Below are 23,019 nucleotides of genomic sequence, written 5' to 3'. Positions count from 1 at the left end.
GAAAATGATTTTCCTTTTAAGTCTTCCAACAAGATGTTTCTAAATTTGTTTCTGCAGTAATGCTTCAACGACAATCCTATCTAAATATATCAGATATAAAAACAGCTACTTCATTTAACCAGATTTTTAATTTCTTAATACTTACCTCTTTTTCTATGAGATGATGCCAAATCCAAATCAACATTTCGTCTTCCACTCTATTAAATTAAAAATAAATAATAACATTTAATTGTGAAAAGTATTTTAAGATTAAGATTTAATACATTAGAATAAAAACACATATAATTATAGCAATGTGCTACTTATTCACAAGTCAAGTCAGACTAACAATACAAACTCTCTAAAAACTCACGAAAACAGCTTTAAGAAAGGCCAGGTACGTAACCCAGACACTAAAACACAAAGTCAAGGTATACAATAACTAACATCGCAAAGTAGCCTAAGTTTTTTTTGTTGTCACCTTTTCTTCTTTGAAATCTTTGCCTTTTATTTTCCAAACACACTATGAACTTATTAATACCCTCTAGATGTCTAAAGCCCCCTGTAGTAAAGTCCCGTTTTGAAAAATTATTACTTGCTCTATTCTCACTTTATGTTCTTTTCAAAAGCCCCACTGGTCTCGGCTAGGTGTTCAGAGGAAGAGAATCTGACGAATCCACACTAACAGAAAAATAACATAGTCCTAAACCTTCTAGCTGTATTTTAAAAGATTTTAAAATGTTTTTAAAAGCCTGTTAAATATAAAAATCTCAAATTGGTGAAACTGCAGACAGCTCAATAAAAACAGTGAAGGCTTTCAAGAAGAAAAGAAGTATATTTCCATTGGGGAGGAGGTGTAGACAACTATCTGCTCTGCTCATACAGCCAACCAAACACAAACCATAGGTGGCTTATTTATGCAGACTTGACATTATGGTCTTAGGAATTTCATTCATACTCTATCACACAATAAAAAAAATTGGTGGCAAAGAAGAAAGGTTGCAGAAATGACAAAATAGACTCATTTAGGAATGCCATTGTAGAAAATTGTTACCTGGTTACACACAGACACATGTACCCACATTACGGATAAACACATTCTGTCTTACACACACACACACACACACAAACACACACCAAAAATAAGTATAGTGTCAGGCTATTTGGTGCTGGACAAAACACCAAATGTCACAATAGCCCCTGAAGATATCACTGTGTCATGCAATAAAATATTTTTATCACACAGTACCTCTGTCATGAGGGCTCATGGAACAATTTTATCTCAGGCCTCAGAACCAGAATTATCTGTGTTTCCCTTGAACAACTGGTTTGTTTTAGATACTTTTAGACACTGAATCATGTGAGTCATGCTTTTCCTGCTTGGTGGTTCACGTTCAGCAGGACATCACAGGCTATGTACTGAGGTGTACAAATCTTACCCAGGGCTTTATCTCTCAGCTTCTTTCAGCCCTAATTCACTGATCTAATTTACACCTTGATAAATTATTTATTTTTGTACACTAAATCAAATCCTTTGTGAAATAAGAGGGAGAAGGAATAAATTGAGACTGTAGTACAAAATGTTGGTAAGTATGACAACTGTCCAATAGCTAACCTCAGGTTTAATTAACTGCTGAGGTTTTTCTGTTTACCAAGACAGAGAGGAAGATAAATATCATGTAACACTCCTTATAAAAGAAGGATAAAGATGGGGCGCCTGGGTGGCCCAGTCAGTTAAGCTTCTGACTCCTGGTTTAGGCTCAGGTCATGATTTCAGGGTCATGAGACTGAGCCCTGCACTGGCCTCCACACTGAGTGCAGAGTCTGCTTAGAGATTCTTTCTCCCTCTCCCTCTGCCTCGCCCCCTCATGTTCACTCACTTTCTTTCTAAAATGAAATAAATAAATCTTAAGGATAAAGATTTCACATCAAGGATATGAATGGTCATCCTAAATAACCTCAGACAGAAGGACGATGTATTGTAGCTGGAAAAACCCAAAAGGCCCCTGTGCTTTCTCCTCTTCATCTATACCAGGCTCTCGAAAACTGAAGGCTTAGCCCAGGTTCCCTTTCACCTGCAAAAGAATCTGCTCTGGTTCTTGACTCTCCTACCTCTTACAACACTATGTTTCTAAACATTCCACAGGAAAGACGATCAAAAGCAAACCTTTTCAAAAATGTGTTTATTAATCTTTTAAAAATGGTACGGAAACTAAATGAACAATCTTGCCAATTAAACCTGAGGTTCAATCCACCTCCACTGATCTGTCTTTCCATTCTGTTTTGAAAACGTAATTTTCAAAATGTTTTAAATTATATTACCAAACTTGTTCTTCCCAACAACCCAGTTGAGGCCAGTGTAACAGGTAGTTTTATTCCCCATTTCAAAGATAAAGAAGCAAGGGCTCAGAAAAGTTAAGTGTCTTGCCCCAGGTGAAAATCAATAGTAAATCATAAGCCTTTTGTGACTAAGTCAGATTTCATTAATTGTTTTCTAAAAGTATGTTGCTTTACCTACATCTATCCTCACCTTTTATCTTTTCATTTCAGTGGAAATGAATTCTCAATCTTTTACAGTATGCTTTGCATATTATAAAAGATACCAGGCCAACACAACAAACCAAGACCTTCTGAGAGGCCTACTGGAAAGAAATATTAATAATATACAAATAAGTCCAACATGAGACATTAGAGGTACTAACAAACTGCCGTGGAAATAACATGGAGACTCACTGTGAGTAACATAATCTTGGAAAAGCTTTCTGGAAGAGTTGACCTTCTGGCCAGTTCTTAAGAGAGAGATAGGACCCCCAACAACAAAATCCAGGAGAAGAACATTTAAGACAAACAGTGCTTGAGCAGAAGCTCAAGAGGTATGTCTGGGGTCTGGCAGGTGGACTAGCATGCCAAAAATGCAGATCACCACAGAGGTAACTGGCTCCAAAGGCAGGCAGGAAACATTTTCAGAATCTCTGATTTCTGGGTACGCAGTGCAGAGTCACTGAGTTTTTTGAGTAGGGAGGTAGCATGACCAGTAGGTGTTGTTCCTGCATGTATTTTCAAGAGCTCTAACTTTGGGAACAGTGTCTAAGGAGAGGGACTGAACAAAAGTAGGGAGATCAGTTTGAAAACTACTAGTCCAGGCAAAGGTAACAAAGACCTGAGTTAAAGAGTAGAAAAGACAGAATGGGCACCGAAATTTACCAAAATAGATTAGATGGCAATTTAGTCATTAAAAAAACAAAACCAAACAAAACAATTCAGTGACTGCCTACTATGTGCCAGGCACCACAGGTGCTGGGGACACAGCAGTAAATAAAACAGCAAAACTCCTGTCCTCAAGGAGCTTATATTCCAGCGTAGGCTAACAGAAACTGATAAACAAATATAATAAATAAGTAAATTATGTTAGGTACTGTGGGGAAGCAAAACAAACAAAAACAAGAAACCCCAGCAAGGCCAGGTGGACAGGGAATGAATATGTGGAAAGGAGGGCAAACTGCAATTATAAACAGAGGTGGGCCTCACTGAAAAAGTAACATCAGAATGAAAAGCTGAAGTTAGGGAATTAGCCAGGCAGACAACAGGATTCTAGTGGTAAGAAATAGTCAGGGTAAGGCCCTAAGGGGAAGTTGTGTGGTGTGTTCACAAAAAAGCCAAGAGGCCAATGTGGCAGAAGGAGAGTCATCAATCAAGAAGGACAGTAGGAGAAGAGATCGGATATTGGGGCCAGCAAATGTAGAGTCTTGTAGGCCCTTGTAAGGCTTCTAAGCTGAGAAAAAGTGAAGTCACTGGGGGTTTTGGGAAGAGAAGGGACATGATCTGTGTTATAAAATTATGGCAGGGTGGGGAGACTAGGCAATGAGAATGATCAAATTGGAAAAATAAACAGAAATCTCAGAGACTGTTAAGACTGCGAACATGAACTGGGAGCACAGAGATACAAATGGTAATAAAGAATAAAAGGAAGAAAACAAACAAAAACACCACGATACAATGAAACTTGCTTAAAGACACTGTTGAGCTTTCCTCATAGGAGGAATGTTTTATGTTTAGAAGTTCAGCTTTCTGTTCATGTAGCGCCTTATACCTTCCAAAAATATTTTCATATCCATCATCTCAATTCACACAACAGAGAAATTTCACAGCTAAATATGGGCTTAGAGACCACTCAGTCCAAAAAACGAGAGTTTCTGTTTGCGCTGTCGTGTGACATGACCACAGTCTCACAGCTCTTCAGAAGTAGAATCAAGGCCAGAAGCCAAGTCTCACACATTGCCTTAAACACAACAGGCACTAATGATCTATCACACAATTCTGGAACACTAAGACCCAGAGAAATCAAGTAACACATATAGATTATTTCCGTACAAGACAGAGGAAGCCAAACTGAAAATCCAGCTGTGAACTCCAAATCCAAAGCTACTCAAAGAGAAGCAATCTCTCTCTCTCTTTTTTTTTTTAACATTTTACTTATTTATTTGACAGAGAGAGAGGGACAGCCAGTGAGAGAGGGAACACAAGCAGGGGGAGTGGGAGAAGAAGCAGGCTCCCAGCGGAGCAGGGAGCCCAATGTGGGGCTAGATCCCAGAACGCTGGGATCACGCCCTGAGCTGAAGGCAGATGTTTAGTGACTGAACCACCCAGGCGCCCCAAAGAGAAGCAATTTCTTAGACAGTTTTCACACTATAATTTACCCGTCAAACTATAGCATACTTTATTTCCTACTTCTTAGGTAAATCACCACCTTGCCTGCAGTCCAGGTCCTGAGGCTTTTTGGGTAGGTAACTGAGAGCTACTGAAAGATTTTAAGTAGAAGAGATATAAACAGACATGTGAAATGCAGAAGATGGGCAAAAAACAAGAGTTTTGGAGGCTTCTGGACTAGTCCAAGCAAAAGACAAGGAAAGTTTGAAACAGAACAGTGGCAAAAGGGATGGAAAGGGCATATTAGAAATATATTAAGGGTAAAATTTTCAAGACTTGACTAATTGAAGTGTAGGGAGTGTGGGAGTTTGCAAAGAAGAGAAAATGAGGAAAAGGAAAGGATGACTCCTGGGTAGTTAATAATGTCACTTACTAAGATAGGGAATATAAGACAAGAAGATGTGAGAGAAAGATGAATTTATTTTTGGATAGATTAAGATTGGAGTAACCTCACTTGTTCAGGTGGAATGTTCATCAAGGAGTCAGATATATGAATTTGGAGTTTAGGAAGAAGTCAGAGTTAAAGACAGAAATCTGAGAGTCATTAACATATAGGTGGTAAATATCTATGCAATATCTTATTTCTCTTGCAAGTTCTTTTTTAAAAAGCTCTTATATGACTAAGACAAACATATATTACTTACTGTCACCAAAGTTGTACGTATCTACACCCTGAAAACAAAAATCCCTCCTTACTGAATCTAAGTATACCTACCAGTGCATAACCCTCTTCATCTGATTCGGGCTGAGACAAATCGGATTCACTCCTCGATTTGATCAGTCTATAATTTGGACTTGCGTGGACGAGCCGGCTCTCTGCAGTAAGACTTTCACTCCTGTCTCACATGCACAAAGAAAAGTTTTTCAATTTGGGATTGTTAGTGAACATAAAGTTGAATGGAACTAGCAGCATAGAGATAATACACACACAGTGAGGAGTAATTATATCTGTCAATGGGAAATCCTGACTCTTGTGTAAGCACAAAACCCTTTACGATTACATCAAAATAACTTGCATGCCACTAAATAACAGAGACACAAAGAACTTCAAATGTTTGTCAACTGCTGTTGTTTATATGTATGAAAAACTGTGCCCCATTTAATCAGAAATGTATGCTCCAGGCTGAATCAGTCCCACTCTTTAACACATGAATACATTATTTCGCCCTACTCAATTTGTATTTCCTCCTCCAAGTCTGCATTAATTTCAGAAGACCCCTACAACTTCGAGAATAAAGTATCTCAACGCATACAGTAACAAAGGGGGTTGAGTAATAGTTTAAGTTTCTAGTCAGTCCCACCTGGTCATAAGTCCACCCCCTTCAGTGGCACTTGCTGAAGGCTGCTGCAACTGTCCTTCTTCCTTGCGCTTCTGAAGCTCATCAATCACAGGGCTTACTCCTAGTATTAGCAGGGCACACCGGTGGATCACAGAGTTGCAGGCAGCAGTGTACACATCCTGACCCTCGGGAAGGTCTGTGCTGACCCTTCGCTCTTGCTGAGACTGAGGAGGTGGGTCATCAGCTCGAGCCCCAGACCCTGCCCCACTGTTCATTCTGTCTCGATCTCGGCTACGAGCTACTTCACGGGCTGAGAGGAAACACTGAAAGATTTCTGTAACATGCAACACAAAAACAAGGTCTTAACACATGGGGGGAGAAGAGCAAAGAAAATAACAATAAAAATAGTCATAAAGTTTGGATCAAAAACTTATTGAAAAAGGGAAAAATTATTTTTTAGACATTAAATACAGGTAACTAAGTTAAAATTATACCAAACACATATAATATATTAAACATTTCACCAAAAATTACAATAGGAAATACCTATGCCTTTACAGAATTTAGGTTTGATTTATTCTATTTCTACTCTTATTAATGAGGTAGATCAGTGCTTTCCAAAGTGTGGCCCCAGACCAGAAGCATCAACATTAACTGGGTACTTGTTAGAAATGTAAATTACTAGGCCCATCCCAGACCTTCTGAATCAGAAACTGTAGGCATGGGGCCAGCAATCTGTGTTTTAACAGGTCTTCCAGGTGATTCTGAGGTCCACTAAAGTTTCAAAACTCCTGGGTTAGATAAAAATAACTGCATATTTCTGATATGTTTGTGATCTCAGTATGAAAACTGTCAGGTTACAAAAGAAACATAAAATTTAAGTTGCATTAGTTATGAAAAGTCCCCTTTCCCCTTCTAAAGTCTACGTAATTTCTGACATTTACACTTTGCTGTATCTCAAACACATTATAAAAGTACAACCATTAAGGTTCTTTGCTGAAACTGAATATGGTTATAATATACAGATAAGACTGCCTCCAGAGTTAAGTGGCATCACCAAGAATGTCTATCTGATGCCAGCCCTTCCCAATTCCCAAGTGTAAAAAGTCACTGAGTTTAATAAGGTTCTGATGCAGTGGTAGATACTTCAAAATAGAAAAGGAATTTTTTGCTCAAATTTAGAGTGAAAACATTATTCTTTATTGGGAACCCAAGCAGAAAAATTGGTAAAACACTAGATGTATCTGTTAATACTGAAGTACAAACCTTAAAGATGGATTTTATATATGTATTTTATAGAATTATTATAGCAATATTTTCATATGCTGTTTAAAGTCTCTTAATTCTGCAAAAATCACAGCAACAAACTCAGAGTACAAAGCTGGAAATCAGTTAAAATAATTAAGAGAATGGTCACTGGAATTTTGGGCAGATCTCACTCTAATTCCAGCTGCTACTAATGGTGACCCTAGACACATAATTTTGCCTCCTTAAACCTCAGTTTGCCCACCTTTAAGATAGGGTAAGTACTAGAGTGCATCTCATAAGACTATTGTGAGGATTATCAGCTAATCTCTAAGAAGCATTTGACCCAGTGCCCAGCAGGTAATACAGGTACTCAAAAACCATAGCTAGTTTAAAAATTACTACTCCCTAGATGACTATTATGCTTTCTTTTACTATAATTGAGGATTGTATTTTGTTATTGTGTTTCCCCTTTGGACTTTGCTTTCCAGAATTTTTTTTTTCAAAGATTTGATTTATTTGACAGAGAGAGACAGCCAGCGAGAGATGGAACACAAGCAGGGGGAATGGGAGAGGAAGAAGCAGGCTCATAGCAGAGAAGCCCGATATGGGGCTCAATCCCAGGACTCCAGGATCACGCCCTGAGCCGAAGGCAGACACTTAATGACTGAGCCACCCACGCACCCCGCTTTCCAGAATTTCTAAACTAAGTTTTGTTTAACTGCCAAAGTTCCTTCAGCCTAGGTTTTTAAAATATAATTATTCTCTCTCCCCATCTCCAATCCCCTTTTTCCTTGTTTTTTTTTTTTTTGTTTTATGTTTTTTGGTTTGGGGCCACCTTCAGATCATTTTTAGAAGTATGGAATGAAGCATGAGAGACTATGGACTCTGAGAAACAAACTGAGGGCTTCAGAGGGGAGGGGGGTGGGGGAATTGGATTATAATAAAAAAACATTAANGGATAGACCAGTGATGGGTAGTAAGGAGGGCACGTATTGCATGCTGCACTGGGTGTTATACACAACTAATGAATCACTGAACTTTACATCAGAAACCAGGGATGTACTGTATGGTGACTAACATAATATAATAAAAAAACATTAAAATAAAAAAATTTTAAAAATTAAAAAAAAAAGTATGGAGAACACAAATTGATAACAAAGTACGTGTCAAATTGATACATACAGACAATCCTAATACCAAATGCATAGCTAGCCATAATATTTTAGTCTACAAAGTGAATACACATTTTAACTTGAAATAGCCAAATCACTCAAAAGATACTGAGAAGGGTTTAAAAGCGTTGATATTTCCTTTTAAACATCTAAATAATTGCCTTGGAATATACAAATACGAAAAGTGTTATTCACCCAGCCAATAGTATTCTTATGTATATTTTTGCTCTCTACTGACAATGGCGATAGTCAGTGGGTGAAATTTATAATTTTTAAAGTGTAACATATAAAAAATAACTAGGCTCTCCTGGTAAGTTGCAGAAAGGGCCTCTCTAAGTTGGCCAGGCCTGTAGACAAACTGGTACCCTCGAAAATAAACTCTGAAAGACCTTATCCAATCACTCACGGGCATCATTTCATGCGTAAGATTCAGTGGAACAGTTACTACTTCTAAAAGCCTGCTTTCAGAGCTTTTCAGCCCAAAACACGCAATCCACTAGCTTCAAAATGAAACTAGCACAGTTTTAAGAGCTGAAACATTAGCTAATGTCATTGTAAACGTAAGACTATTAGATCCTTTTAGAAAAACCAAAGAGCAATGTTTGCCTTTCTCTTCGCCAGTCAGCTCCCCTAACGTGAAGAATGCCACGATGCGTATCTGAGAAGCTAAGAAGGGTGCACTCACTGCCAGCGGTCATCACTTCATGTTCCCGCTCTTCTTCTTCGTCCTCTGGCTCGGGATGCCCCTCTTCCCGGTCTCGCTCAGCCTGCTCTTCCATTTCGGCTTCTTCGTCAATGGTTCGGGCAAATGAACACTCCTGAGGATCAACATCTGCAGAATCTTGGTTTTCCGAGATCTTGAACAAACAATCAAAGCTACACTGAATATTTTTTTTCAAAAACTTGAAAAATTTTATTAAAACCTTGACTTTTTTATCATGGAAAATACTGCTAACATCAAGAACACATGAATTTTACTACAAAAACCCAAAAGATACACTGGATAAATCTGAAAAGATTAGAAAGAATGTATGTATACAAAATATGTACAGACACACCTATATGTCCTCCTATCCTCAGTATTTTGATTAGAATGTCATTAAGTTGATTCAAATTTATATTGCTATTCAGCTATAAACTCCTACAGAGCTGCAACTTAAAACGAATTGAGTGTAAAACCAAGCAGAAAAGGTAATTTAAGAACATGAATTTTTACACCATGCAGTCTCCCTCAGGCTGTATATGTTATTATTACTCTGTATAAATGTTTAACAATTCTAATTTAAAACAGTATTTTTTTAACTTCTTTCTTTGGTGAGAACATTTAAGCTCTATTCTTAGCAAATTTCAGTTATACAAACAGTATTGTTTTTAAATTTTTTTTTTTGTTTTCTCCTGAAGAAATCAAAAATTAGAAATCTGATAAGGATGATGTTAATTTTATTTCCCACAGTCGTAAAGCTACCTAGCAGTCATCTAGAGGACAGAATTCTTGCAACAGATGTTAAGGGCCTCATGAATACGATAATAGTATATATCATCTTTCCCACAAATTTTAGTAAAAAGTACAAGTGAAAAATTTTATTTAATGCATAATAAAAGTTATTTTGTGATTGACAGCCAATAAATAACTTAAAAATTTCATACAGATGGGGATACTGAGCAGCCAGACTCATACAATGTATAACTCACTTATCCCCATAATATGAAGTTTCAAATCTGAAACTCAACAAAATGGCAAATTAATACATTTCATGGACTTTCAAAGTCACTAACAAATAGACCCACAAATATTAAATCAGCACATGCCAAAAGAATACTATAATACAAATGCAGAGATAGAGTTTGTTTTTTAAAATGTAAGATCTCAATAACAGAGTAAAAAGCATCTAACATACAAAGTTTTAAGCATTTCTGAGGGTGATGTATTATCCAGTCTTGTAATTACAGGATCATGTTATCAGGATTACCAAGCACTTTAGAAATCACCTACTTTTGTTGTAAGAATAACTTCTGGAGCATCTCTTTCCTTCTTTCTTTCTTTTTTTCTTTCTTTCTTTTTTTTTTTTTTCTAGAGAGAGAGAGTGTGTGCACAAGAGTGCAAGCACGGTGAGGGGCGGGTGGGGGGGGGGGGAGAGAGAGACTCCCAAGCAGGCTCCATGCCCAGTGTGGAGCCCTATGCCGGGCTCAATCTCACAATCCTGAGATAAAGACCTGAGCTGATGTCAAGAATGGGACTTAACTGACTGAACCACTCAGGTGTCCCACTTCTGAAGCAGTCTTAAGACAAGGTTTCAATCTTAATCACCAGTGGTGGACAACTCTAATTATGAGAAGGCTATCTTCCTTATATTCAGCAAAACAGTGATTCTCCATTCAACTGTGACCCTTTGGTGCTACCTATGCCCTCTGGAACAAGAAACACACTTATTTCCTCTCCTACAGGGAAGCTTTATTTTTAAGGTAGCTATCAAATGACTCCCTTTTTCATTTCCCTAGGCTAAACATTTTTGACACTTACAGTTCTTATATAAGATGACTTTTAGATCTTTCGCCAATCCGAGGTAGCTTTTGTTAATGTCCCTCATAAATTATAGCATCCCAAATTAAAAAGGATAATTCAAATATGGTCTAATCAGCAAAAAATAAAAGAATAATATTTCATATGATTTGCACAACTCAATTTATTACTTATACAACCTATGAATATACAAACTTTCTTAGCAGCTTGATAAAATGTGAGTTAAATAAACCCCAAATCTTTTACTCATCCAATTTTTTCACTACATAAAGAAGTATGTACTCAGTATTTATTGAACATCTGCAATAATCAAGGCACATTTTTTTTCACATAAGTCAATATGGAGCTATCTCTCACAGCTTGCAGAAAAACAGAAATTAACTGATTTCCAACTTTACCCATCTGTCTCGTGATGATGACCTGGTCTGAATAAGTTCAAGGTTCTTGCAAGCAAGTAAACGACTTCGAACTTTGTACACACAACGGTACACTTCTGATAAGCTTTTACCAGGTTGATATCTAAATAAATAACCAAAATAGAAAAGTTACCTAATTTCAAACATCATGAGAGCAAATATTTGTCTGAGCATAGTTTTAAGTTACTTGCCGGCTTTCTCCACATGCTTGGCTAAGTAAATTTGTGTGTTTCAGGAGTGCTGCAAGAACAAATCTAGACACAGTGTCCAAGAGTGACTCATTACTTAAAGTTGCACTGTCCCAATCTGAAAGCAAAAATGATGCATTGACATTTAAAAGGGCTCAGAAAACAGTTCAGAGTAATTTTAATCGCTTTAGTAATCCAACATCTGAATGGTATCATTTTCCTAAACATTATTTAGCAAATACACCTACTAGATACCAGATATTGTTCCTTGTGCTAGAGATACAGCAGCTAGCAAAACTGAGTCCCTGATCTCACACAGTTTATTTTCTAGCTGGCGGGGGGGGGGCACCAATAAATACAAAAATTAATATGACAGAAAAGTGCTATAGAGAAAAATAAAGCAGCATGGAATTACTATTTTATACAGGCTGGTTTGCAAAGGTCTTGGATAAGGTACAGGTGAGCAGAGATGTAGACAAAGTCAGAGAAGGTCCCATACACAAACAGTGTCCCCTCAGAAAAAACTAGTGTAGAGGCCCTGAGGCGAGTTCCAGGGGGCCACCGTGGCTGGAACAAAGCGTGCATGCACAAGTGCTAGGAGACATTAGAAAGTTGGCTGGAGACCAGATCATATAGGGCCTTGCAGGCCACTGCAAGTCTTTTAGATTTTACTCTGAGGGAAATGGGAAGCACCACTAGAAGGCTGTGAACAGAGATACAATATGATGTGACTCATGTTCTGAAAGGTGGACTCTGACTGCTGAGTGGTGAGCTAGACAGGGACAGCAACAGCAGTACTGCAGTAATCCAGGTGAGAAATGATGGTGGCTCAGACCAAAGCCATAGCAGCTGAGGTAGTGAAAAGTGGTCAGATTCCAAATGTGTTTTAAAGGTAGAGTTGACAGGATTTGTTGATTGATCAGATGTGCGAATACGAGAGAAGTCAAAGCCTACTAGAAATGTCCTTAGAATGTGGTTGACATTTACTGAGACAGGAAGATCACACGAAGAACACTTTTGGAAAACAAGGAGCTGAAATCAGGAGTATGGTTTTGAGTACTGTCTAATTAAGCATCCTTGTGGAGATATTGAGTAAACTAGGCAAGAGAGGACATATTTGGTATTTGAAGCCAGGAAGTAGACACTGTAAATACCATAATAAAATGAAATGAATTGGGTAAGAAATGAAACAACATTTGGACAACGATGAGTACATGCAATAGAAAGCCAAAATCACAGCATCAGATGATAAGAACTAGGCAGGTGTTTTCTTTAATTCCATGTTAGCATACTAGTACTGTATTTTAAAAATGCGGTATATTCGGGAGATTCCAAATCGGGGTGGGAGGTTTACTGTCCGCTAAATTCTGTTAATTCGACAGATTTGCCATGCTACTTAAAAATAAAACCAACCAAACAAAAAACACCCATGGAAAATATCAAGCCCTAAGTTAAGTTTATTTGTTCTTAATCCCTTCTTAAAACTCCTAGAGATAAAATTTTACATCTTGGTTTTCTAGTCATTTCTGTATGCTTAGGGAAAAAACTAAATTCAGATTTAACCTATCTTATAGGCAAAACAAAACAAAACACCCTGACAATACAAACATGCCTGATTTTAAGAAAATTTTATAGGCCACCAGAGATAATCTTAAAATGATAGACTATATTACATAAAAATTTTTCCACATTAGGTTCATGAGAAATCATCTGTTCCAAGGGAATGCTTGCTATTCTGGTAGCTGCTATGACCTAAAATCAAACATGACCCATTTCAAGGAAGCTAATACTCAATTTAAAATGCAAACTAAAGACCCTGTGCTGTGTCTCCTCTTTAGTAGAGATTATACAATTTTTAAAGTAATGGGCTCTTTTCTTCATTAAATTTATAGTTATTTCATATCAAGCACTCCAGAATGTTTCCACTATTCAGGTAGTCTGAGGTTACAGTATATAAACAATTTAGGAAATGGAGCCATACAATGAGTTTTTATTCATCTTATGTTTATATCTACCCTTTAAAGTTCTAACTGCAATTAACAAGTGATGATATAAAAGAAAACCTAACGGCACATTCCAAGAAAATGAATGCAACTACGAGAGAATACTACAGAATACAACTTAGGAAGTAAATTTTTTTTCTCCTCCATTACCATACGTTTCTATTTCTGCTTGAAGTCAACACAATATAGAATGCATGAATATGAATGATAAACTGGATGAAACTAAACTTTCAAAGGTATCATATCTCAATGTTATTTTATTTTATTTTATTTTATTTTTTATAAAAGATTTTATTTATTTATTTGACAGAGATAGAGACAGCCAGCGAGAGAGGGAACACAAGCAGGGGGAGTGGGAGAGGAAGAAGCAGGCTCATAGCAGAGGAGCCTGATGTGGGGCTCGATCCCATAACGCCGGGATCACGCCCTGAGCCGAAGGCAGACGCTTAACCGCTGTGCCACCCAGGCGCCCCCTCAATGTTATTTTAAAGCTCTGAACAATAAGCACCTCATTTCATTTTTATTACACAAAATAAAAGACAATAAAAGGAAAATATATTTAATATTACCATTTTTATCACAGGAGGAAGACAATTCAAAGAAATAGGGGGAAACTAAAAATAAGGCAAGAAAAAATACCACGGAGAAAGACAACTATGGATATGGGATTCTGAACAATCAAGGTCACTGTTAAGAAATAAAAACATGGGAACTAAAAAGAAATCAGGCATATTTTTTGAAAACTTGTAAGTTTATTTTATTAATCAAATAATATTGGAAACTGAAATAACACTACATACTTGCATAGCACTTTACTACTGTACTTCATAGTTCATCTCATTTCAAATTGATATCTTCACCAGCTCTCTGTAGGAGTGTTTTACAGAGAAGCAAACCGACCAGGCCTAGAGCTTAGACTTCTACATATACATCCCTTTAGTTCTTACCCCAGGACTTGCAAAGGGAAGAGATTCATTTAACAGACTCTTAAACTAGACCCATTTATACTGCAGGGAACCCTTCAGTAAAATGTTTGCCTCTGCATTTATCTTTTATATAAATCTCAATTTTCCCACAGTAGGTTTGCTTAAAGTGGGATACATACTTAGAGTACTTTCCACAAAGAGGAAAAAGAAATTGTTTAATGTTATTTGTAAAATACTTTTTTTCTATAAAAAAGTAATAGAGTGATCCCTGTGATTTTCTATTTACATATATTACATACATATTAGTCAGTATTATAAGCTATCTCCATATTTACCAACTTTGTCCTCTTCATCTTACCTTTACTAACAGCATAATCCTGCATGCTGATCCAAAGGCTTCGTGCGGGCTCTTTTGAACAACCCAATGCCAAGTCTACATACACAGCAATTTCAGGCCGCAGTTTGTAATCAAAAGGCTTCTGTTCTTCATTGCCTGAAAGAGCTACTTCTAACAGGCAACTCATACATTTATCTAAAAATAATTATTCAAGTTACCAATTTTAAGCTTGACCACTTTTGTTGCTACAAATAAAAATCACTTTTATTTAATCCATATTTAATAATACATTTCAAACCATTTTAAGTAGATACTACAAAGGTAAAGTCCTTTAACATTTCTCAATGAGCAGTAATATCACCAGCCCTTCAATCCCCTCCAGAAGGATGCGTGACCAAACGTAACCGTCTGGGAGGAGTTCTGGCTTTTTGGTAGGCAGGGGCCAGGGAAGCTACATGTCCTATGTGTGCAGCACAGGTTTGGAGAACTCTTTTGTTCAAAATGGAATGATGTCCTCACTGAGAAACATGGGACCACTGGGAAAGAGACTAGACAAGAACTTTTTCTTTTTTCTAGACTTAAGGGAAAATAATCAGTTAAGTAATGACTCAAGAGAGAGCAAAGATACCACGAAGAGTTTCTCCATTGATATTTATATTGCTCAACTGATTCTTAACTTTTTAATGGGACATTCTGGCATTCAGAATTCATTTTCCGTCACAAAAATTAGCTAAATGATAGGGTTGGGGGCTAATACCAAAAGTCAATTTAACCCATAATATAACTGAATTATCCTTTATTTACGATTTACAAAGGACAATACCCTTTTCCTAATACACACAAGTATTTAAACACAAAATGTAACATTCTAATAGCTTCATGACTTTATAATTTTAAAAACTGAAAGATAACATTAAAACTGAAATTTACTTTATTCATACTAACAGCCAGTTAATTGACTAAATTAAATACAACAGAAATATGAGGAAGGTAGAGATAAAGATACTTTTGTCCTCAAGAGGACATTTGTGACTATCACAGCACTAAACACTGACACCACTGGAACCATGTTCACAATGTTAAACATTCCTTGAAAAATCATGATTTTACTTTTCTTGATACAGCTGTATCTTAAATACCAGTCTAGCATTCAACAACCATGGCTAGAGTCACTGTCTGGTTCATAAATGAAATGATGAGTATATACTCTCTATTTGGAAAAAGAGGAAAATCTTTAGCAGCTTTTCTCACTCCTAATCCCCAACCCTCCAAACCCAAAGCAGAATATGTGATTTTTGTCTTGACTTCTATTTTTTGTTTTCCCTCTTGACTGAGGTTCTCTTAGATTAAGATTTCTCTTGGACTTTCCTTCTTGGGCACTCTCTGAGTCTCTTTCTCTCATTGAGGAACAATGAATTTTAGGTCAATAAGACCACATAGGCTATCTAATCAGCTCCTTATTTTATGGATCAAAATTATAGGCCCAGAGAGATTAAAGGGCCAAACCTAAGTAAAACAACTAGATCACCTGTTCAGGAACTGGAGAAATCATGTTCAGACAGTCTGCGAGCTAGCCTACCAGCAAAGAAGACAAATAGGAGATGAGGCAGGAAAGGCACCGTAAATGGGAAGGAAAAAAATGTGGAAACGTACAAGGTAACATCAGCATGAAAGTAGGATAGGCTGGGAGGCGAGGGGATTGCCACTCACATCTGGGGGGTGTTTGAAAACTGAACACTGGCAAGTCATGGTAACTTTACAGAGCTTTACATTCTGTGAAGCACTTTCATAACCTCCAAGCCCCAGAAAACAAGGAATCAAGCATATTCCCATTTTTATAAGTTAAATGACTTGCCCAAAATGAGTGATAAAGAATGACAGGGTGGGACCAGACCTACATTGCCCTAGTTTGGAGGCTCTTTTCACTACACAGTGCTGCAGGATTTAACTTCCAAGGGCTCCAAGTCACAGTCTCAGATCCCCCACCCAGCTAATGTTTCACTTGTTTGCTATCAGTTCTCTATTCAGCAAACCCAGAATAAGAGAAATCTCCAATGAAGATACAAACATAAGCATGCATTTTAAACATTGTAGAGAAGCACATTACCTAACTGAGGGGTGTCCATTTCTACACCATCACTAAAAAGTGGTGTTTTCATCCAATATGCAGTGTCCTGTTCCTCTGGAGACACAGGGGAGCCCAGAAGCATACCACCAAGGCACCGCCCAATAAGGAGAGCAATTGTTCTTTCCAGATCCACAAGCCACACCCAGGCCTGGGCCGGCTGAGGTAATGGCATGCCAGCAGGATCAATCAGTTCTGGTCCTCCTAAAGACAAAAGCATTAGTAATTATGTCTTCTCTGGTATTTGAGAGTCTCAATCTTTCTCATTTCTATTGCACTCCAATAAGACAATGAAACAAGCCAATTTTACATTGGAAACATAAATTATAACACCTTCTGTATATATTCTCTTTACTAGGCTAACTTAAAATATATTCAAATAAGTTTTCCATCAAATAAAATTTCCCTTGTGGAGTTACTAATTTTAAGATAAACATTAAAACAGTATATGACAGAAATATCCCAAGGGATTCTATTCCTATTTTTCATTATTCAGATCAAATTTCACCATAACGGTGAGTACTTGAGGTAGCTCATCCCCTCAAAATCAATACAGGAATTGATCTAGTAAAACAACACTTATTATTGTTTAATGTTTTTAAGGCCCGAATTCAGAACTGTCTCGTACTGAAATGGAGACCCATGATTTCTTACTGTACATTTGTTTTTAAAAGTTCTTCACTTAAAAAAGAAAAACTATACTTAGCCATAAAGATAGGAACAGATGTCAATCAAATCATTAAAGAAAAACAAAGAAGATCAACAAATCCAAAAACTGGTTATTTAAACAGACTGATAAAATGGATAAACCTCTAAAAAAAGATGGCATAAATGCAAAAATTAGGAATAAAAAATTAGGAATAGAAACAGTTACACTAGGGACTTTTAAAAAAAACTGTTAATGAGTATTATGCACAATTTTATGCCAATAAATTTGAGAGGCACCTGGGTGGCTCAGTTGGTTAAGCATCTGCCTTCAGCTCAAGTCATGATCCCAGGGACCTGGGATCAAGCCCCACAACAGGCTCCCCACTCAGCGGGAGGTCTGCTTTTCTCTCTCCATCAGCCTCTCCCCCAGCTCATGCTCTCTCTCTCTCAAAAAAAAAAAAAAAAAAAAAAAAAAAAAAAATTTAAAAAAAAACAAAATGACATTTTCTGGAAAAATATCACCTTCCAAAATGGATCTGAGGAGAAACAAAAAGGTAGAAAAGAACAATAACCACTAAGGAAAGAAAATTAATAGCCAAAGTCTATCTAAACACCAGCGCCAGGTGGTTTTATAGCTGAAGTCTTTAATCTTTAAAAAAAAAAAAAAAAAGACATCCTTTATCTTACACAAATCATTTCAGAGCAAAGGGAAAAAAGGGAAGACTCCAAACTGATGCTATGAGGTTAGTATAGCTGTGGTAGTAAAAATGATACAAAGATAAGACAAAAATGGGAAATTACAGAAAAACATGTTATGAGAACACAGATGCAAAAATCCAAAATAAGATGATACCTAACTTATCTAACACAAAAAGAGTCAATCTTATGTTCTGAAATGCTTTAGAAAAACAACAGTAAACCTGGAATGGCTCCAAATAAAATCTAATTAACATCCTGCTATAGTTATAACCTTGACACTTGACTTCATCTAAATCCAGTTGTCACAGAACCACATAAAGTAAGACAAGCTCTCATTGTCATCTTGTCCAATTCCAATCCTTCCAGAAGAAACGAAGGCTTAAGAAATTATAAGCAACCTGCTCTAGATAATACAGCCAAGTCACTAGCTTTACACCTTAGTCCAGGATTCTTTCTAATGAAACATGTGGCCTCACTTGAAAGGTGTTTTTTTTTTTTAAAGATTTTATTTATTTATTTGACAGAGATAGACACAGCCAGCGAGAGAGGGAACACAAGCAGGGGGAATGGGAGAGGAANAGAAGCAGGCTCACAGCGGAGGAGCCTGATGTGGGGCTCGATCCCATAACGCCGGGATCACGCCCTGAGCCAAAGGCAGACGTTTAACCGCTGTGCCACCCAGGCGCCCCTCACTTGAAAGGTTTTAAAGACTTAGTAATCAATCTCCTTGGATAGCCTTTGATAGACTTCAACAGAAAAACAAATTAATGTTTTCTAGACATAGTACTTTAAGCTATATCCAAGTGAATATCAAAATCATCATTTTATAAATTAAGACTGAATTCAAGTGTCATACATAAAATCAGAATGCTATTTCCTATAAAGTTCCTTAAAACAAACAAAAACCCATACACATAAAGAGAGATTCCCAATTTCCATCTTCTACATTCAGTTATCTATACATCTAACCAAAATACTAAATATTTTACTGTCAAATAGAGATTTAAAACCAAAGATCTTTTCATTTAAGAAACAGGTTTTTTTTTGTTTTTTTTTTTAAAGATTTTATTTATTTATTCGACAGAGATAGAGACAGCCAGAGAGAGAGGGAACACAAGCAGGGGGAGTGGGAGAGGAAGAAGCAGGCTCATAGCAGAGGAGCCTGATGTGGGGCTCGATCCCATAACGCCGGGATCACGCCCTGAGCTGAAGGCAGACGCTTAACCGCTGTGCCACCCAGGCGCCCCAAGAAACAGAACTTTTTAATCAAATCAATCCATTGATTATAAAATGTGTCACTATGCTGCTGACTGAACTATGAAAGAATGCTTTCCTATTATCCAATGTAAGATGTATCCTAATTTCAACGATGTCAAAATTTGAAAAAAACGTGTCTCAGAATCAGTGAAATATACTATACAAACCTAATGACGATATAAAGATCCTACTTATGACACCGCTACATATGAGCAACTTTTTGAGTTTTCTCATCTCAGTTGCTCTTTAGGCTGCAAATTCTTAGACCATAACCACCTTACCTTTTGATTTACATAACACACCCGAGTATCAGATATGACCTACCTGATGTACGCAAGAGGAACAACTTTTCCCAAAGGCCTTATTTGTTGTTTTACTATCTTTACTTACCATGAAGAGGCCACTGTAACTCTTGGTCTTCTAAAAGAGCGGCAGCTGGCAGGAGTCTATTAAGGCAATCAAGAGGCGGCAACAAGTCGAGAAGGTAACTCAACAGAGGCCGTGCCACTGACACGGGGAGTAACAGTAGAGAGTTAACAATCTGGCAAAGCATACTGCCTGCAGCTGAGACGTATATCACATCTACAAAGGGTAAGAAATTCAACACGGATCAATTGTTTCAAACTTAAAAAAGAAAAAAACCTAAAAAATATTATTTTAGCCTAGAACTACAGTATATTAATTTGATAACTCTTGGTTGAACATGTACCTGGTTAGCTGATGTGGTATTAATATTTACTCACTTTCAGAAAGTACCACCAACAGACACTTTGTGGGAAAGCATACAGATCCCTGTGCTAACAAATCAGATTACAGCCGCTTCCCTTAAACTGCATTATGAATTTCTCATTCGCAAATTTATCCTCATTTTTAGATTTACTCAGGAAATATTTTTGAGTACAACATACCAGGCAGTGTTCTAGGTGAATGGGAGACAGCCATGAACAAAGAGCTAAAAACTCCTACCCTCATGATCTTTACATACTGCGTTTTTTAAACCAAATTTACTTTTTTTAAAAAATTAAGATCACTTCAAAGCATCTGTCTTTTTATCTGTACTGGTTTTCAATTAATTTTATTTCCATATTTCATTGTATTTGGGGCAGGGAGCACCATCAGAGACGAGCTCCGTTTGAAGAGATTAAATTTTAAATACCTGTGGAACAACAAAATGGAGGTGTCTAGTAAGCAATAGTTTTAGTTTCTCAGTTTCTTTCTTTCTTTATCCAGTTGGGAAACTTCAGAGATAAGGTAGTTTCGGAAAGACATACTGAATTTTAGTTGCTTTTGAGACAACCAAGAAAAGACACCCAATAGGTAACTAGAAAAGGCTTTGGTGTGAAAAAGAAGTTCTCAGTCAGATGCAGATATGGAAATCAACAGACAGGTGGTGGTCAAAGGAAATGGGGCCAGATCAGATCATTCAGGGAGAAGAAAGGGTTGAAGGCAAAATTCAGAGGATCTTAAACATTAAAGGGCATATTCAAGGAGAAAGAGCTTACAGGAAATGACTGAAAAAAAGTGATCAGTGATAGGCGGCAACAGAACAGGATTGTGACTACACAGAAACCCAGAGAAAAGGAAAGCATTTCAAGAAGGAAAGCGGAACACTGGCAAATGCTGAAGAAAGGTAAAGAAACAGGAGATAAAAATTCACTTTATGCCATTTAAAATTGACCTTTTTTTATTTTTTTTTTTTAATTTATTTATTTGACAGAGATAGAGACAGCCAGCGAGAGAGGGAACACAAGCAGGGGGAGGTGGGAGAGGAAGAAGCAGGCTCACAGCAGAGGAGCCTGACGTGGGGCTTGATCCCATAACGCCGGGATCACTCCCTGAGCCGAAGGCAGACGCTTAACCGCTGTGCCACCCAGGCGCCCCTAAAATTGACCTTTTTTTAAAGAGAGAACTTTCATTTATTTTTATTATGTTCAGTTAGCCAGCAAATTAATCTTTTTGAGTATCACTGAAATGCCTTTAAATTAGGGCTCTTTTGTGTCAATTAGCATCTTTGAAGATTAGTCATTATCAATCACTGTTACCATCACTCCCCAAACCAAAATCCAAGGGATCTTCAATAGGAAGGAGATTCAAGATCATTCCTATTCCACTCAGAGGTTTCAGGTCTCTTAAGGCTTTGGGAAGGTTAAGAATTCTTGCTTTACAACCACTGATTAAATGTCAAATCCAATACCAAACACACCTCTTAATTTTTCTCCAACGCTGCCATTCCAAGGACTTTCTTTGAGCAAATTTGCAGAACGTGAATAAATATCTGTGGCATGAGGCAACAAGAGCTGGAGATGTTTATGAAGCAGTGCCACGCTGCTTGAGTTCTGGGGGGAAAAAGTTCTTGAATTACTACTGTGAAAGATTCAAGGTACAAAAATATCATGCTTACCCAAATATCTGAGTTTCAAGGTCCCTGGGAGATCATCATAAAAGGCAAAGAATCATATACCTCACTAATGTTATTGATATGGCAAAATGCCAGCAGCTGTTTCTGCAGTGAACACAGGAGTTCATGAAGATGAGCTGGCTGACTGTTTTCCGAAGATGATGTTCCAAGCAGAAATTTATCACTATTCTTTTCTAGCTCTCCAAAGGCTTGATCCTAAGATGATATATAAATGAAGATTATATCTGAAGTGCTTGAAAATTAAAGGCAAGTCCTACCATAAATGATTCTGACTTAAAAAGCCACTGTCGCCTTTTTCCCATTATCAATCTTTAAATCTTTGCACTGTTGCTAGCTATTAGCAAAACTTGTCAAGCAATTTCAATGTGTTTTACCATTTAAAAAAAAGTAATATGTTTCACTACAGAAACTGTGAATATAGAGAAAACAGTACAATACCCACAGACACCGTACTTCAACATTTTAATGCAATTGCTTTCCATACCTCTTGTGTAAAGGTTTTGTTTTCACATGGTTGTGAAAGGACACAACTGAACATTTGAACCCAATTTTTGGAAATTAAATTAGTTTCTGATTATAAAAGAAATAAGTGATGTCAACTATACTTAAATTAAAAAAATAGGTAGAAAAAAAAAGAAATGGACTAAAGAGACATGACAACTAAAAACAGCATGTGATCCTGCATTTGAGGAAGGGGTTACTATAAAGCACATTAAGACAATTGTAGAAATCTGAATATGGATTGTTTATTAAATTGTATCAATGTTAAATTTTCTGAATAATTGTTCTGTTGTTATGTAAGAGAATGCCCTTCTTAAGAAATACATGCTTAAGCATTTAGGAATAGTCAGCATGGCATCTATTAACTACTCTTAAATGATTTAGGATAATAGACAGAGATGGTAAAGCTAATTTGGCTGAAGGGCAGAAGGGAGTCCTCTGATTCTTGAAACTCTTGTGTAAGTTTTAAATTAAGTTAAAAATATTTTTTTAAAAAACCATTCTTGTAAAAAATTTAGAAAATAACAAAACTGTATTTAAAAAACAAGTTAAAGTCACCATTTAGCCAACACCCAAAGAAAACTACTATTAAT

At 37.0% G+C, this 23,019-nt stretch overlaps 1 protein-coding gene across 7 annotated transcripts in view; it reads right to left on the bottom strand.

Moving 5' to 3' along the window:
• The window catches only part of HERC1 (HECT and RLD domain containing E3 ubiquitin protein ligase family member 1), a 177,575-nt gene that overhangs the window by 85,432 nt on the left and 69,124 nt on the right, over nucleotides 1-23,019 (bottom strand). For all 7 annotated transcript variants that reach the window (XM_034660855.1, XM_034660861.1, XM_034660859.1 and 4 more), the window contains 11 exons: nucleotides 21,968-22,120; nucleotides 21,710-21,842; nucleotides 19,897-20,088; nucleotides 16,885-17,106; nucleotides 14,799-14,972; nucleotides 11,515-11,629; nucleotides 11,306-11,426; nucleotides 9,072-9,243; nucleotides 5,988-6,300; nucleotides 5,402-5,522; nucleotides 146-197 (listed from right to left, as the gene is read on the bottom strand). In XM_034660855.1, coding sequence (XP_034516746.1) covers nucleotides 146-197; nucleotides 5,402-5,522; nucleotides 5,988-6,300; nucleotides 9,072-9,243; nucleotides 11,306-11,426; nucleotides 11,515-11,629; nucleotides 14,799-14,972; nucleotides 16,885-17,106; nucleotides 19,897-20,088; nucleotides 21,710-21,842; nucleotides 21,968-22,120 — 1,768 coding nt within the window. The remainder of the gene's footprint in view (nucleotides 1-145; nucleotides 198-5,401; nucleotides 5,523-5,987; nucleotides 6,301-9,071; nucleotides 9,244-11,305; nucleotides 11,427-11,514; nucleotides 11,630-14,798; nucleotides 14,973-16,884; nucleotides 17,107-19,896; nucleotides 20,089-21,709; nucleotides 21,843-21,967; nucleotides 22,121-23,019) is intronic.

This window comes from Ailuropoda melanoleuca, chromosome 5, assembly GCF_002007445.2.
Source record: "Ailuropoda melanoleuca isolate Jingjing chromosome 5, ASM200744v2, whole genome shotgun sequence".
NCBI classification, from domain to species: Eukaryota; Metazoa; Chordata; class Mammalia; order Carnivora; family Ursidae; genus Ailuropoda; species Ailuropoda melanoleuca.
Note: the sequence above shows the minus strand (reverse complement) of the source record. Positions and strands in the feature narration are given on the sequence as shown.